General features: G+C 47.2%; 1 protein-coding gene across 1 annotated transcript in view; it reads left to right on the top strand.

Annotated features, from left to right (window-relative positions):
- PCLO (piccolo presynaptic cytomatrix protein) overlaps positions 1 to 17,031 on the top strand; it is a 321,244-nt gene that overhangs the window by 87,788 nt on the left and 216,425 nt on the right. The window contains exon 5 of the mRNA XM_085893761.1: positions 1 to 3,813. This exon is cut by the window's left edge and continues 868 nt beyond it. Within this exon, the coding sequence (XP_085749887.1) occupies positions 1 to 3,813 (3,813 nt within the window). The remainder of the gene's footprint in view (positions 3,814 to 17,031) is intronic.

Genomic DNA, 17,031 nt, shown 5'->3' with positions numbered 1-17,031 from the left:
GCCGCTTTAAGACAATAGATCTCAAAAATTCAATCCCACCAAAGCTTTCAACAGAAGATGCTTTAAGCCTTGGGTCAGACTTTGATGAGCCAGAGTTAGAAATGGAGAGTTTGACAGACTCACCAGATGAGTACTTACGTTCTGGAGCGGATGGTGAGGCTGGGGGAGGCACAGCAATAGGATCAGCGGGCAGAGGGGAAGGGACATCCCCAGTATCTGTATCATCATTTGAAGAAGACAGTGACAGCAGTCCAAGCCAACGAAGGCGAGGGACAGCAGAAGGTACAGCCAGTGGAGAGGTTGGTAGATCCTCACATCAACGCAAGACGAGACACCGAACCCATGGACCACCACCATTACCAACCATTGAGGATTCATCTGAAGAAGATGAGCTCCGGGAAGAAGAGGCAACTTTGCGAGAGCAGGAATCTCTTCGAGCAATGCAACATGGAGATGGTTCTGAAAGTGTCTCACCACGCCGTGTCATTGGAGCAGGTACTGGTGGAAGTAGTCGACGTTCCAAGCGTGACAAGGAGGATTTGAGGGCAAGGCGTCGGCAAGAGCGGACACGTACTTCACCAAGCAATTTATCACCTATAGAAGATGCATCACCTACAGAGGAGTTGCGGCAGGCAGCTGAAATGGAGGAGCTGCAGCGATCATCGTGTTCTGAATATTCACCGAGCCTTGAATCAGAACCTGATGCCTCTGAATGGCAGAGTGCAGCCATTTCTGTGGAGGAGAATTTACCGCCACTGAAAACAGCTGAAGAGGTGTACCAAGAGTTGATGTGGCATGTGTGCCTCAGTGAGGAGCCAATGACAGCTCCACCAAGACCCCCAGCTGAAGGAAGTGAGGCTCCACGTGAAGGTGTCCCAGAAGCCATTTCTGACAGTCCTCCTGTTACTCATGATACAGAAGAAACTGAAGCATCAGCTTTTACACAGCGGGTTCAGTCAGATTTAGATGCTCTTTGCTGCAAACTATCTGAGGAATTTGCTTCATTACCTATAACAACAACTAAGGTTTCAGAATTACCAGATGCTGAAGCTGCCTATGAAGAACTTCTTCGAAGATTAACACCTGTGCAACCCAATACGGACTTTGAATTTGAGGAAGACCCACTGCCTGTTACTATATCAAGGGCTGATAGTCTTTCAACTCATCCTTGCATTTTCTCTGTCCCCGATGTTACCATTACACAGCACTTTACTTCAGAAGATGATGGTGATTGGGAGATCCCACCATCAATTTCTAGTGACTCCACCTCATATGAGCCTTTAGAATTTGCTTCGAGTGATGGCCCATCAAGTGATGAGCCACGGAGGGATGATGTGATATCCTGTAGTGAAAGTATCATCTCAACATGTGATGGTAGCTCTGTTTCAACTGAGATCTCCATGGGCTTTGAAGCAATGGATGATGGTAGCTTTATTGCGACTGACACTCTCATCAAATTTTCACAAATCGTTGAAACCAGTACTTCAGAGATGACAATCACAGATGAAACTATTTATGAGGCTGTTCCAAGTATTGAGCCAGAAGCTTTTAAATCTAAACCTGTTGAGGATTTAAATCATTATCATCAAGAACAGGTCATTAACATACCTGTCGCTGACCTTCCGACGGATCATACTGAAATAAAAATAGCTAAATCTGACAGAGATATTATTGAAACTCACTTAATATCTGACCAACCTGTGTGTCATATAGAGAAGTTAGATGACAGCAGAACAACTTTTGACATTGGTGATCTATTCACTGTTGATGTCATTGATTCCACACGAGATCGTGAGCAGCTTTCAGAAACCACAACCTCTAAAAAGACCTCCTTTGATCCACAAAGCTCCCAGCCGATGGAAGCCTCGCCCTTCATTGCTGAAGATCTTTCAGTGTCCATTGACAAGTCATTGGAACCTTGTTTAAAAGATAATATTTTGCCATATTCACAGATTCCACTGCCACCGTTACCACCACCAGCTCCACCACGTCCACCATTGCAAACATCCCCAATTTCGGAAATATCTGCTAGGGAAAATAATTCCAGACATTCTACTGAACCTAGCAATATATTAAAAGATACAGCTATTATTTCAGACTCAAAATCATCTGTCAGCACAATACCTCTGACATTTCCACCACTAGCACAACGTCATTTACCTTCCTATACATCTCCCCCTGTTACTCCAAAGCCCTTTTTTATTTCATCAGGGATGGTTACCACAAAGGCAATTCCACCTCCTGTACCACCAAAACCATCAACTTCTGCTTTGTCTGCAAAATTTGGTCGACCAACCGATCCCCGTTTTTCATCAACTGCCTCTTCACCATCTGTTTCACCTCACACCTTACACTATTATCGACCAGCCCTAATTCAAGAAACATGTGTTGTCATCACACTGCCATCAGATCCCTTAGAGGCTTCATCTCAGTCACGACCCCTGTCAACTGTCGTGACTCGCAAAGTAGGAGAGATGAGCTTAGAGAAAATTGACTTGCCACTTATGATAAACCCTTCTGGAACACAATTACCAACTGCAGTTTCATTGAATACTTTTCCATCTGCATTAACTCGAGTGACAGGTGTACCATCTGTCACAAATGAGTCCTCAACAACCCTGTCTGCAATTGTGCCAACTGTTATGATGAAGTCCACAACATCACCATCTGTAATTATGCCATCTGTCACAAATAAGTCCACAACATCGATGTCTGTAATTGTGCCATCTCCTGTCACAGTGCCAACCATGGTTGTACAATCTACAGTTTCACCAATGATAACACCATCGCACATAGTGCCAACAGTGACATTTGCAACCACCAAGGCTGGGTCCACTATTGCTCCAAGTGGGGAAGAGCAATTTCAAATGGTTCCATCACCAATATTACCAGCCATGATGATAGAGGCTGCATCTGCTTTGACCACAGTCCTGCCATCTGATGCTAGTCCATCAGTCAAAGTGCCAATCACAAAAGCAACATCTACAGCATTGCTATCCACGGTAGAGAAACCAATGATGGTGCTTTGCTCCACAGAAAAGACACAAGATATCTTAATGGCAAGCCCAGCTGAAACAATCATAGATTTGACATTGAAAAGATACTCATCTGTCCCTCCACCACCCCCATCACCACTGATCATTCCACCATCTGCACCTTTCCTGCCAACATATCTGCCTGTTTCTGTGGATTATTGCTCACCATATGAAGTTTCAACAAACGAGGTTACACTAACACAAAAGGCAAAGCTGAGTGAATGGAATGAATCAACCATTAAACATGAGCCCCCGGATCTTGCCTCTGTGACTTGCTCTGCAGTACCCCTAGATCTCGCCAAATGCCGAAAACCTGACAAAATTATCTTTTCTGAAACCTTAGAAGAACCAGTGAACCTCACAATGACTTGTACTGCAAACTCGACAACTGATCTAAGCTCATCTACTTCAGCGATAGACTTGAGCAGATCAAAGGGGGATGATGCTGAGGATATGAGTTCTCAACCATTGCCAAGCACCACAGAACCGGTCGACCTGACTTTAAGGCAGCGCCACTTGGTTTGCTGTAACGTCGTGTCGCGCTTCCCATTTGCTACTGCTTGTCGTGCCGCTTCTCCTGTGGTCACTGTTGGACCTTCAGTTGAAAATTCAACAACTTGCCTATCACAGGATACAATGGCACTTCCAATTTCGACAAGCCATGCATGGTCTTTGCCGATTGGCAGTGGCTTTGTTGAATCTGGACCACTTTCCACCCAAGTTGTGACCACTATCAAAGATGCAGCGGTTGATTTGTCAACCACAACAATAGCAGTTGGTAAGACCTGTGTGTACAAATTTATTTGATGACTGTTTATGCTTTACAAGTAAAATATCACTACTTCCATTTCAGTTGTCATCATAACAGTTTTGACAATGAAATACAAAGTGGTTATGCAATTTTATTATAATTTTTGCTTTTGATCAATTTTTTTCTTTGACGTAGACTGGTAAATTTGGCACTGTAAAAAAGGTTATTTGTATTTTCACACTTAAGGCAGATATATGAAAAACTGAAAAGTGACAGAAACAACTGGATAAATGAGTAATGTTAGGAAATGGAATGACACACAAAGAGAAAAGACTCTCCTGATAGCCATTAAATTGCTTTCTAATTTTCTTTTCCCTTATATTTTTAATTGCCTTAATATATGCTATGATTTCCATGATTTAGTAACTTAAAATTTTTGAGATTTCATATTTCATTAAAAATATATGCAACACGGTCATTAAATTGAAATAATTCCTCAGATCTCTCTCACTCTCTCACTCTCTCATGACAAATGAAAACTGTTGAAAATCACCCACCTATTTTAGTGCATTTGGAGTTCCAAATACAACAAAAATGTGACTGAAGAGGTTTCTTCAAGAAAAAATGTGAACCTGCCATCTCACCCTCTCTTCCACCATTTATATCTAAATAATTTGTCCCCTTGCTTCACCTCCGGGAAGAGGTGGAATAACCAATCTGGAAGGAATAACCTTCCATTCATTCCACCTCCGGGAAGAGGTGGAATGAATGGAGGGAATAACCATTCAGCTCTCACTTAATCAACTAAACCCGGGTGGCTCCATTCAAATGTGAGAGATGTGGGTGGGTCTTTGTTTTCATTTATATATTGACTTATTTTGATGTTTTCACATGTTACATGTTTGGGAGCCTCGTTGGTACGCATTTTTGTCTGTACTGTTGCTGAGGAGTCACCAACAAGCGATGAAACCGGTCCAGCAGCTGAGGGTGTGTGGACCATTCGGATTTTCATGTATATACTATTTGTGAACATCATTAGAGCTGTGGAGGAACTCTGGGAAAGGTTTGAAACGGCAAAGGGCTTATCTTGGTTTGCTCTTTCATGGTTGCTTCTTACAGCTTCATTGGCGAAAAGAGTATGGGAGGAGATGATTTATTTATATTGTTACAGATCTGGAAACTATTTGCATTCAACATACAGATGTCCCAAAAGTCAGGTATGTCGTTAAGTATGTGTGTAGTCAGATCCCCTTCCTTTTGTCTCGTGGGAGAATCAAAGGCATGCGTTGCGATTTCTTTTAGTTAGGTTATTACATCTAATAAACCATCCCATCTGCATCACCCTTCGGCCCATCACGCTCCATCACCACCCGCTGGCTGCTCGTACCTTGACTTGCCGAGAGGAGGTCTCGCGGTTCCAGTTCTCGGCTCCCACGAACGCTGTAACTCTTGTACAATAATGACCTTTGCGGCGCTGACACTGTTACTCGTCGAGAGCGAAGCCACGTGGAGGAGTAACTAGGGTCTCCTGGCAGGGGCCGAGGCCCCGCCCTGGAAAAGTGGGCCAGAGGACCCTGTCTAATCAGAGGCGGACAGCGAGGTGCGTTTTCGCCAAGGGCCCCTCCCCTTGGAGAGGCCAATAAATCTCCGAGACTCTGTAAAAAGGGTCCGGTTGAGTTTGCATTCACGGTGGCTGTAACGGGTTGAGTTTGCTTTCACAGTGGCTGTAATGGGTCGAGTTTGCTTTCACGGTGGCTGCAAGCAGTCAGTTTTGTTTCACGGTGGCTGAACGGGGTTCTGGAGTTTCAGGGTGGTTACTACGAGGAGTTTTAAGGAAGAACAGAGCGACCCTGACCTCCCTCCGTGGACCCCGCTATTCACCACCCGAGCTCCGCCACAAACCTCGAGTCCCACACGTGCGACTGGGGACCGAACCAGCGACCATTGTCAGGTGCCACAGCATGGAGCCCTTTCTCCAATGGCCAGATACCCAACCAAACTCTGACCCCCAACTTGTCTCTCTCCTCAGCTGCAAGGGTCCAATAAAGAACTCTGGGTTTCTTTTCAATTGTGTGCGTGTCTGCGTGTGGGCCCGTCTTAAAGTAGAACTGAATAAGTGTTAATGGATCATTGTAAATACTTCTTGCATATTCGTGTTAAGTCGTGCTTTGTGTCTTCATTTCTGTAAATATAACTTGTGAGAAATGTTCCCAGTTCTGGAGTTTTCCCAGTTCATAAAACCTATGCCAAATCATTATGCGGACAATAAAACGGATTTCCATACCGGATCGGTTGAGGCCCGGGTTACCAACGACCACCACCGGTACTGTTGGTCAGCGGAGTACCGGTGTAAATTGTGTTGCTGCTGGGCGAAGGAGGAGAAGGAGACTGGAAAGGCGTGTCCAGAGGCAGTGGGAGTGGGGGAAGGGTAGAAGTGTGGAGGTGAGAGTTGGGACTCTGAATGTTGGGACTATGAATGGCAAAGGGTGAGAGTTGGCTGATATGATGGAGAGAAGAAAGGTGGACATACTGTGTGTACAAGAGACCAAGTGGATGGGGAGTAAGGCTCGGAGCATTGGAGGTGGTTTCAAACTGTTCTACCATGGTGTGGATGGGAGGAGAAATGGTGTCGGGGTAATCCTGAAGGAAGATTATGTCAAGAGGGTATTGGAGGTGAGGAGAGTGTCGAACCGAGTGATGAGTGTGAAGTTGGAAATTGAAGGGGTGATGATGAATGTCATTAGTGCATATGCCCCGCAAGTGGGGTGTGAGATGGAGTATAAAGAAGATTTCTGGAGTGAGTTAGATGAAGTGGTGGAGTGTATCCAAGGATGAAAGAGTGGTGATTGGAACAGATTTCAATGGGCATGTTGGGGAAGGGAATAAAGAGGATGAGGAGGTGATAGGTAGGTACGGTGTCAACGAGAGGAATGTGGAAGGGCAAATGGTGGTAGATTTTGCAAAAAGAATGGAAATGGCGGTGGTAAATACGTATTTCAAGAAGAAGGAGGAACACAGGGTGACGTACAAGAGTGGAGGAAAGTGCACAGGTGGACTACATCTTAAGCAGGAGATGCAACCTGAAAGAGATTAGAGACTGCAAGGTGGTGGCAGGGGAGAGTGTAGCTCGACAGCATCGATTGGTGGTCTGTAGGACGATTTTGGAGGTGAGGTTGAGGAAGAGAGTGAGGGCTGAACCAAGGACCAGATGGTGGAAGCTGAAGAAGGAAGACTGTTGCGTGAAATTTAGGGAGGAGGTGAGACAGGTGTTGGATGGTGGTAAAGAAGTGTGGGATGATTGGGCAACTACAGCAGAAGTGGTGAAGGAGATAGCTTGGAAGGTACTTGGTGTGACATCTGGACAGAGGAAGGAAGATAAGGAGACTTGGTAGTGGAACGAGGAAGTATAGGAAAGTATAAGGAAGAAGAGGTTGGCGAAAAAGAAGTGGGATAGCCAGAGAGATGAAGAAAGTAGACAGGAGTACAAGAATTGGTGGCGCAAGGCGAAGAGAGAGGTGGCAAAGGCTAAGGAAAAGGCATAGGGCGAGTTGCATGAGAAGTTGGATACAAAGGAAGGGGAATAGGATTTGTACCGATTGGCCAGACAGAGGGACCGAGCTGGGAAGGATGTGCTGCAGGTCAGGGTGATGAAGGACGCAGATGGGAATGTGCTGACAAGCGAGGAGAGTGTGTTGAGAAGGTGGATGGAGTACTTTGAGAAGCTGATGAATGAAGAAAATGAGAGAGAGAGAGAGAGAAAGAGAGAGAGAGAGAGAGAGAGAGAGAGAGAGAGAGAGAGAGAGAGAGAGAGAGGGGGGAGGAGGGGGAGAGAGAGAGAGAGAGAGAGAGAGAGAGAGAGAGAGAGAGAGAGAGAGAGAGAGAGAGAGAGAGAGAGAGAGAGAGAGAGAGAGAGAGAGAGAGAGAGAGAGGAGGGGGAGAGAGAGAGAGAGGGAGAGAGAGAGAGAGAGAGAGAGAGAGAGAGAGAGAGAGAGAGAGAGAGAGAGAGAGAGAGAGAGAGAGAGAGAGAGAGAGAGAGAGAGAGAGAGAGAGAGAGAATGAATCAGGAAGTGGGGTGGATCAGTCAGGATGAAGTGAGGATTGCTATGAAGAGGATGAAGGGTGGAAAGGTGGTTGGCTCAGATGGTATACCAGTGGAGGCATGGAAGTGTTTAGGAGAGATGGCAGTGGAGTTTTTAACCAGATTGTTTTATAAAATCTTGGAAAGTGAGAGGATGCCTGAGGAGTGGAGAGTAAGTGTACTGATTCCGATCTTTAAGAACAAGGGTGATGTGCAGAGCTGTGGTAATTACAGAGGTATAAAGTTGTTAAGCCACACCATGAAGTTGTGGGAAAGGGTAGTGGAAGCCAGGTTGAGAGGAGAGGTGATGATTTGTGAGCAGCAATATGGCTTTATGCCAGGAAAGAGCACCACTGATGCGATGTTTGCTTTGAGAATGTTGATGGAGAAGTTTCAGGAAGGCCAGAAGGAGTTACATTGTGTGTTTGTGGATTTAGAGAAAGCTTATGATAGGGTGCCAAGAGAGGAGTTGTGGTATTGTATGAGGAAGTCGGGAGTGGCAGAGAAGTATGTGATTGTGGTGCGGGATATGTATGAGGACAGTGTGACAGCGGTGAGGTGTGTGGTAGGAATGACGGACCGGTTTAAAGGCCCTGTCATACCTTGACGTTTTAGCCAACATATGGCGAGATCTCAAAATGTATGTAAAACGCTGGCATACGCTGAACTATTGATGTTTTCTTTTAAGTTTTGGACCTATAATAACGTGTTGGACGTATGCATAACCTATTAGTAACGTACACAGAACGTTTTAATCACATCTTCTTCTTCCTCCTTCGGCTGCTCCCGTTTGGGGTCGCCACAGCGGATCATCCGTATGATCCGCATCATGATTTGGCACATGTTTTACGCCGGATGCCCTTCCTGACGCAACCCTGGTCGCCTCTTACGACACAGGGATATGGTACACCTATTTTAACCGGGGTATACACTGCCCCAGTATACTGGTACTCATTTTAATCACATATAGATAACTTATACCAACGAATGCTGAGCGTGTTGTCGGCGTTCACAACCTATGCCCAACGATAGTCTAACTTATGCATAGCGCGGCAGCCTATCGCCGACGATCACGTGGCGTAGGCTATTCATAGGCTGCGGCTCGACGATTCAAATCATAACCGCACTAGACATCGAAGTGTGAAGCCGCTGTCACACCTTGACGTTTTAGCCAGCGTATGCCGATGTATGAAAGATTTGCCGAACCAAGCTGGCACACATCGAATACGTTATGGGTAAGTTTTGTATATGTTAATAGCATGCTGGCATATGTCGTAGTACGCTGGCATATGTCGTCATACGCCGAGTACGTCGAGAAATTTTCAGCATGTTGAAAATTTCTCGACGTACTCGACGTATGACACACATTCCGCATACGCTGGCATAAGTTGTAGGCACGCTACATGATCGTTGACACACGTCGACATACGTTACTTGTACGTTACTCATAAGTCGAAACGCGTCAATGTAATGGTTAGCGTCAGTGTTCCAGACACTCTGGTTTTTTTTGGTTTTTTTCGGTATGACGGTGATGTTGACACTTCCATTTCTAGTGCGGTTATGATTTAAATTGTTGAGCGGCAGCCTATTAATTATATTATATTATAACCACACTAGAAATGGAAGTGTTAACATCACCGTCATACCGAAGAAAAAAAAACCAGAGTCTGGAACACTGACGCTAACCATTACATTGACGCGTTTCGACTTATGAGTAACGTACAAGTAACGTGTGTCGACGTGTGTCAATGATCGCATAACGTGCCTACAACTTATGGCCAGCATTATGCAGAACGTATGAGTCATACGATGGCATACGTCAAACAATTTAAAGCATGGAAAATTTGTCTAACACCTCGGCGTACTACGACGTATGCCAGCGTACAAAGATGTATGCCAGCGTACTACGACGTATGCCAGCGTACGACGACATATGCCAGCGTGCTCTTAACGCATACAAACTTACTCATAACGTATTCGACGTGTGCCAGCGTTTTAGCCAAATTTTGCATACGTCAGGCATACGCTGGCTAAATCGTCAAGGTGTGACAGGGCCTTATGGTAAAGGTGGGATTGCACCAAGGATCGACTCTGAGCCCTTTCCTGTTTGCAATGGTGATGGACAGGTTGACGGACGAGATCAGACAGGAGTCTCCATGGACTATGATGTTCGCGGATGACATCATGAACTGTAGGGAGGGTAGAGAGCAGGCTGAGGCGAGTCTTGAGAGGTGGAGGTACGCACTGGAGAGAAGGGGAATGATAGTCCGTAGGAGTAAGACGGAGTACATGTGCATAAATGAGAGGGAGGGTGGTGGTATGGTGTGGTTGCAAGGAGTTGAGGTGGGGAAGGTGGATGGGTTTAAATACTTGGGATCAACTGTTCAAAGTAACGGAGAGTGTGGTAGAGAAGTGAAAAATAGAGTGCAGGCAGGATGGAGTGGGTGGAGAAGAGTTGCAGGAGTGATTTGTGACAGAAGGGTAGCTGCAAGAGTGAAGGGGAAAGTATATAAGATGGTAGTGAGACCAGCTATGTTGTATGGTTTGGAGGCGGTGGCGCTGACAAAAAGACAGGAAGCGGAGCTGGAGGTGGCAGAGTTAATGATGCTGCGATTCTCGTTGGGAGTGATGAGGATCGACAGGATAAGAAATGAGTATATTAGAGGGACAGTGCAGGTAGGATGGTTTGGAGACAAAGTGAGAGAGGCGAGATTGAGATGGTTTGGACATGTGCACAGGAGGGAAGCGGAGTATATCGGGAGAAGGATGCTGAGGATGGAGCCACCAGGTAGGAGGAGAAGAGGAAGGCTAAAGAAGAGGTTCATGGATGCGGTGAGGCCGGACATGCGGGTGGTTGGAGTGTCAATGGAAGATGTGGAGGATAGAGCGAAATGGAGACGGATGATCCGCTGTGGCGACTCCTAACGGGAGCAGCCGAAAGAAGAAGAAGAAGAAATGTTCCCAGTTCGTTTCCATCCCTTCTTGAATTGGTCCAGCATGGTTCGGATCTGAGTTTAGGCGGGGTTTTATCCCCGTTAATCCGTTAATTCCAGCCGGCACAGCTTTGGCAGTTTTCCGCTCGGCTGCACCCAAACCGGAGTTGGTAGTCGGTAGTTGGAACTCTACCACAATTGGTAGAGTGACCCGGTTTGAGCAAGACGTGCCGAGGGCATGGTTTCCTGGGTAGTCGAAATCGCGTCGTTAAAAAGGTAAATTGGTGAGAGACAAATAGACCCTACGCTACACGGTTGAGATATTGGCGACCATGGTCAGTTAAATGACCCGCCGGCTCGCGGAGTTATCCGAGCAACGGCCTACAATTTCGGGGAGTTTGGTGAGAGACGATGCAAACCTCCCCCACCTCGTGGTCGTTCTCACCACCGATCCCCGGCCCACAACAGTTTGGTGTCGGGAGTGGGATTCGAACCCCTCCGCCCCCACAATAAATTTACAGGACACCAAACACAACAGTTTGGTGTCTGGAGTGGGATTCGAACCCCACCGCCTCCAGAGAGAAATTTACGGGATTCGGACCAGGGGTGTGTTTGAACCCCCCCCCCAACCCTTCCCTCCAAATTAGGAGTAGTAAAATTTTATTCAATTCTCAGTACGGACCATGGCGGACCAAGATGGACTGGTACAGGTGGGATCGGAATTAACGTTAGAAGAACCCATGGCTCAGGATGACACCTTGCAGGAAGACCCTCCCCTGCAATCAAACCCAGAGGTAACATTGGGGGTGGCAGCGGTGGTGCATGAGCACCCCTGACATCAAATTTCCCTCCCAGAGGACCGAACGATCCCTAACGGATCCGCACCCGATCGTGGCGGATCGGCTCTGCCAGCGCCAATTGACTTGAGCCAGTTGGTGGAGATACTGGCAAACATGCAAAACCAACTGAAAGGGGATTTACATGGCCGAATGGACGCGAATGCGCAATAAATGAATGAAAACATGCAAAACATGAAAAACGAAATGAATGAAAATATACAAACACCGAGAGGTGATATGCAAAGCAAGGGGATAAGCTTCCAAGAACAAATGAAGGCGGGCCAGGAGGAAATGAAGGCGGAGCTGGCAAAGGTGAAAGGCGAAATGCAGACCATGAATTGGAGAACGGCGACTGCACGTGGAGAAATGACCGAGTCAAGGGGGAGTGTAAAAGGTGTTCTGACCGCGATGACGACGGGCGAGGTCGAGGCAACGAGTGACGTCACAAAAGTTAAAGAAAGAAACGCAGGAATTAAAAGAGGGGAACGTATCGCACGAAACTAAAGAGGAACGCACACACATAGAACTGGAAGTGGACATTGAGGTTGAGCTTGGGGAAAGTACTGGGACCCAATGTGAGGGTCAGTTTAACCTCCCGCAGGAACAAGGGGAGACGATGTACTCCCTCGACGCGGACTGTGACGAGGTGAGTCCAGTAAGACTATACGAGGTGGAGCCGTTGCATGACGCGTAAGGGTACATGCCGAGTTTGGGGGGTATAGAAACCCCAGGATCATTTTGGGCTAACACAAGCCCCCGATGTGATTGTCCCGAAGTGTGTGTTAAAACATGTGCAGACTGCGAGTTGCATGGAATGTATGAGTGCACGTGTGGAAATGGGACACGGACCGACTCAGACGGGAGACGTGAGTCTTGTAACGGACGGAGCTATTTTGGAAACCGCGCCGGCTCCACGGGAAAATGCGTGTGAGGTCTGTTCCGTGTTTTGCGAACGGCCCAGGCACGCACGACTCCGTGATCGGGAGCCGGCGTCGAAATGCTCAGCGTTTGGTACGAAAAGACCACGTGGACGGCTAAAATGGTGGCGATTGTGTGAATTTGGAAAGCACTTGTCCCCATGTGAGCACGTGCGCAGGGGCCGACATGCTGTAGGCCGCGAGTGCTGTTCATGGAACGAGTCCCGATGGCGACGCTACCCGGCCCGCTTGCGTTGGAAGCTTCGCGGTGCGATTCGTGTGTGAGTGACATCACTGGGGATCACGCAGCACGAGGGCCAGGTGAGAAAGGCACGGCTCACATGGTGGATGGCTCGGAAGCGGACGTGTAATGCGATTGACGGGGCGACGTCACGCTTCCAATTATTGCCCGAACGGATGGGTCAAGCGAGTTGCAAACCGCCGCCCTGGCGATGCAAGGCCTACCGAGCCTTTGCACAAGTACTCGATTCCCGGCCAGGATGTAGCGAATATCCTCATCATGGGCATAGGAGCACGAGTTAGTGGATGGGTTTAGCATTAGATAGACCGGCCTCATGGGGTATAAACAGTCCTCCATGGGGCCTGGTGGGATCAGTTAGATGGAATTTAGGATAGTGAGATATATATATATATATATATATATATATATATATATATATATATATATATATATATATATATATATATATATATATATATATATATATATATATATATGATTGAGAATGGATTGGAGACTTGGACAGACGTGGAATGTGTAGTGGGGACGTAGCTTAGTAATATAATTAAATGGAACGTGCATTAGTATGGACACCCAGCAGGATTAAAAACAAAACCTGTCAAATGGTGGAGGAGCTCCGTGTGAGCCAATGGCCATCCATATCTAGTCCCCAACTGTGTCTGCGGACGTCCTCCTGCAGTTGGGTTACTTTTTTATCAGGAGGTTGGTGGCAGGATTTGCACTCCGGCCACCGTAAAACCCTTCATTCCGCAAAACACAAAAACGCAAAAAAATCTGAAAACCTACTCCGTGGGAGTACCTCCTGTGCAGCTTCCCTTCGCAGGGCAGCTCACCGGATGACGGGATTGGGGCAAAGCCTTTGGGACCCCCAATGTTTGATGATAGGAGGGAAACCACGGGGTAACATCCCTGGGTCAGATTGCGGAAGAGTGTGTCGGAGTGGTGCTGAGGTGTCGTCCACCAGACAGCGGTCTCCTTGGGTTAACCTGAGGCGGTCCCTTCGGGTGGGTGCCTGGAATGTACTCTCCCTAAGAGAGGATGATCAGCTGTCTCTGTTATCATCTGAGCTCAAACGTTTGGACATCGGTATTGCAGCTCTCTCTGAGGTTCAGAGACCGGATTGCGGCGAGATAATGGTGGGTGGTTACACCTACTATTGGTCTGGTCGCTCTGATGGTTACATACTCAAAGAGTTGCTGTAGCTGTGTCCAATAAGCTGACCCGAATGATAATTGAGGTAACACCGGTCAACGACTGTATTATGAGACTAAGGATTCGTCACTCCTTCGGTGTCATTTCCCTGGTCTCTGTCTATGCTCCGACTGAGGCGAGTGACCTCACCATGAAGGACACATTCTACGCCACGCTCGAGTCTGTAGTTGATCAGTGCCCCAGACGAGATACACTTCTAGTCTTGGGGGATTTCAATGCATCGACTGGAACTGATAGGGATGGTTATGAGAGATGTTTTGATCCCCATGGGTCAGGAACTATGAACCAGAATAGCAATAAGTTCCTTGACTTTGCAAGAAGTCATGGACTTAGGGTGGCTGGTTCATGGTTTCAGCGCCCACAAGCTCATCGCTGGACTTGGTATTCCAATGCTGGTGGTGTGGCAAGGAGATTGACCATGTCCTCGTTGACGGTCGCTGGAGGATGATCCAGAACTGCAGGGTCTACCGGAGTGCTCAGTTCCTCAATACTGACCACCGGCTTGTTGTAGCAACTCTAAAGCTGCACCTTAAATCCCGGAGAATGGTACCATCCCAGCCTAGGCTGGATGTTGGCAAGCTCAAGGATGAGAAAGTAGCTGAGGAGTTTGCGAACAGGCTGAGTGGACATTTGGGGTGTCTGGGTGCTTTGGGGGGTCCTGAAGAGTTGTGGAGTGCCTTCAAGACCACCATCCTTGATCTTGCCGGTGGATGTCTTGGAACTCACTGCAGGGCAAAGAAGAATTTTGTCTCTCAAGGGACACTGGATACCATTGACCAGAGTCGCAGGGCCAGGCTGAATGGCAGGGCTGAGCTGTTCAGGGAGCTGAGGCGTAAAACAGTACGTGCACTAAGGGTGGACAAGGAGGCCTATGTGCGAGGAATCTGTGAGGGGGTAGATCATCACCTTTGGACAGGTGATTCTCATCCCGCTTACAGGGGAATTTGCGCATTGCGTTCATCCAAGCCCATCCCTCGGAGCACTGCAGTTCGAGCAGAGAGTGGTATGCTCTTGACAGAGGAGTCTGAAGTGAAGGCCCGCTGGGACGGTTACTTTGAGCGGTTGTACCAGGCTGATCCCCCAGCTGTCGAGTTGGATGTCAAGGGTGTGACAATCCCTGTTGCTGACCCTCCAATCAACTGTGGTCCGCCTTCGCTTGTGGAAACATGGGCTGCGGTGAACCGGTTGGAACGGGGTAAAGCTCCAGGGATCTGTGGCATCCATGCTGAACTTCTCAAGGCTGGTGGAAATGCTGCACTCGTGTCGTTGCATGCAGTTTTGTGCTCTGCCTGGAACACAGGCATCATCCCAACTGATTGGAAGAGGAGCCTTGTTGTCCCTCTCTGGAAAGGGAAGGGTGATCGCCAAGACTGCAACAACTACCGAGGGGTGACGCTGCTCTCAGTGCCGGGCAAGGTCTTTGCTCGGATAAATCTTGATAGGGTTCGCCACCATCTGCTTGAGCACCAGCGTCCAGAGCAGTCAGGCTTTACACCACTGAGGTCAACGATTGACCGTATCCTTGCTCTTCGTGTCCTCACCGAACGCAGGCGAGATTTTCGGCAGGAGCTGCTTGCAGCCTATGTTGATCTCTGTAAAGCGTTCGATTCAGTGAATCGGGATGTCCTCTGGAGGATTCTTGGTCTTCGTGGGGTGCCACCAAAACTGAACGATATGATCTCTGAACTCTACTCTGGTACCGAGAGTGCTGTGAATTGTGGTGGTACCATCTTTGACTTATTTCCAGTTGTTACTGGAGTTCATCAGGGTTGTGTGCTGGCCTCCACAATGTTCAGGAATTGTGTGGACTGGATTTTCAGGCCCTGTCACACCTTGACGTTTCAACCAGCAATGGCAACGTATAAAAATGTATGTAAAACGCTGGCGTACGCCGAAATTTTGATGGTTTTTTTTTTTTTTTTAAGTTTTGGGCGTATTCATAACGTGTTGGTCGTATGCATAACATATTAGTAACGGGCACAGAACGTTTCGTTGTGTTATTGATAACTTTTACCAATGAATGCTTAGCCTGTTGTCGGCGTTCACAACCTATGCCCAACAATAGTTTAACTTACGCATAGCGCGCTAAACGTATCGCCGACGAACTCGTGGCATAGCCTGTTAAGAACCTGCTGGACGCCGATTTAAATCATAACCGCCTGAGAATTTGAAGTGTCAACATCGCAGTCACACCTTGACGATTTTGCCAGCGTTTGCCGGCCTATGAAAAATGTGTCTAAAATGCTCGGCGCACGTCAAATACGGTATCGGTAAGTTGTGTATACGTTAAGAGTAGGCTGGAAAACAATGAAGTACGCTGTCATATTACGTGGTACGTGTAATACGTCGTGAAATTTCAAGCATGCTGAAAATTTTACGATGTACTCGGCGTATGGCTAACACGTTCCGCATGCGTTGTCATATGTTCCTGGCACGCTCCGCGATCGTTTACACACGACAGACACACGTTACTTACAGGTTACTCATAAGTTGAAACACGTCAAGGTAATATTTAACATACCCGCAACCTAATTTTCAACCAATGGGTAACGTCCTTTTAACCTTTGAGTAGCGTGCTCTGAACCTATGTTTAACGTGCTTGAAACCTATGAGTAACGTGCATTGAACCTATTTGTAACTTGCCTTGAACCAATGACTAGCGTGCTATGAACCTATGAGTAACGTGCGTTTAACCTATGTGTAGCATGCTTTGAACCTAAGTATAACGTGTTTCTAACCTTTGAGTAACATGCTATGAACCTTTGTGTAACGTATCTCAAACGCACATTGTCGTATCTAGACGAATTAGATTGACGTCTTCCGGACGACCACAGCACTTACTGAACGTGTTTCTAACTTACATCTACCTTGTAATGGCGTATTGGCAGCGTTAAGGGGAATTGGTATGTACAAATGGGCTTCACAAGAGGAACCCATCATTGTTCCAGACTCCATGTTGAGTAGATGTCAATGCCAGTAGTATCAGTAGTAGTAATACTATTAT

This window comes from Eptatretus burgeri, chromosome 9 (genome assembly GCF_056783735.1).
Source record: "Eptatretus burgeri isolate ZD-2024b chromosome 9, Ebu_testis_v1, whole genome shotgun sequence".
Classification (NCBI taxonomy): Eukaryota; Metazoa; Chordata; class Myxini; order Myxiniformes; family Myxinidae; genus Eptatretus; species Eptatretus burgeri.
The sequence above is the reverse complement of the archived record's forward strand: the minus strand, read 5'-3'. Positions and strand labels throughout refer to the sequence as shown.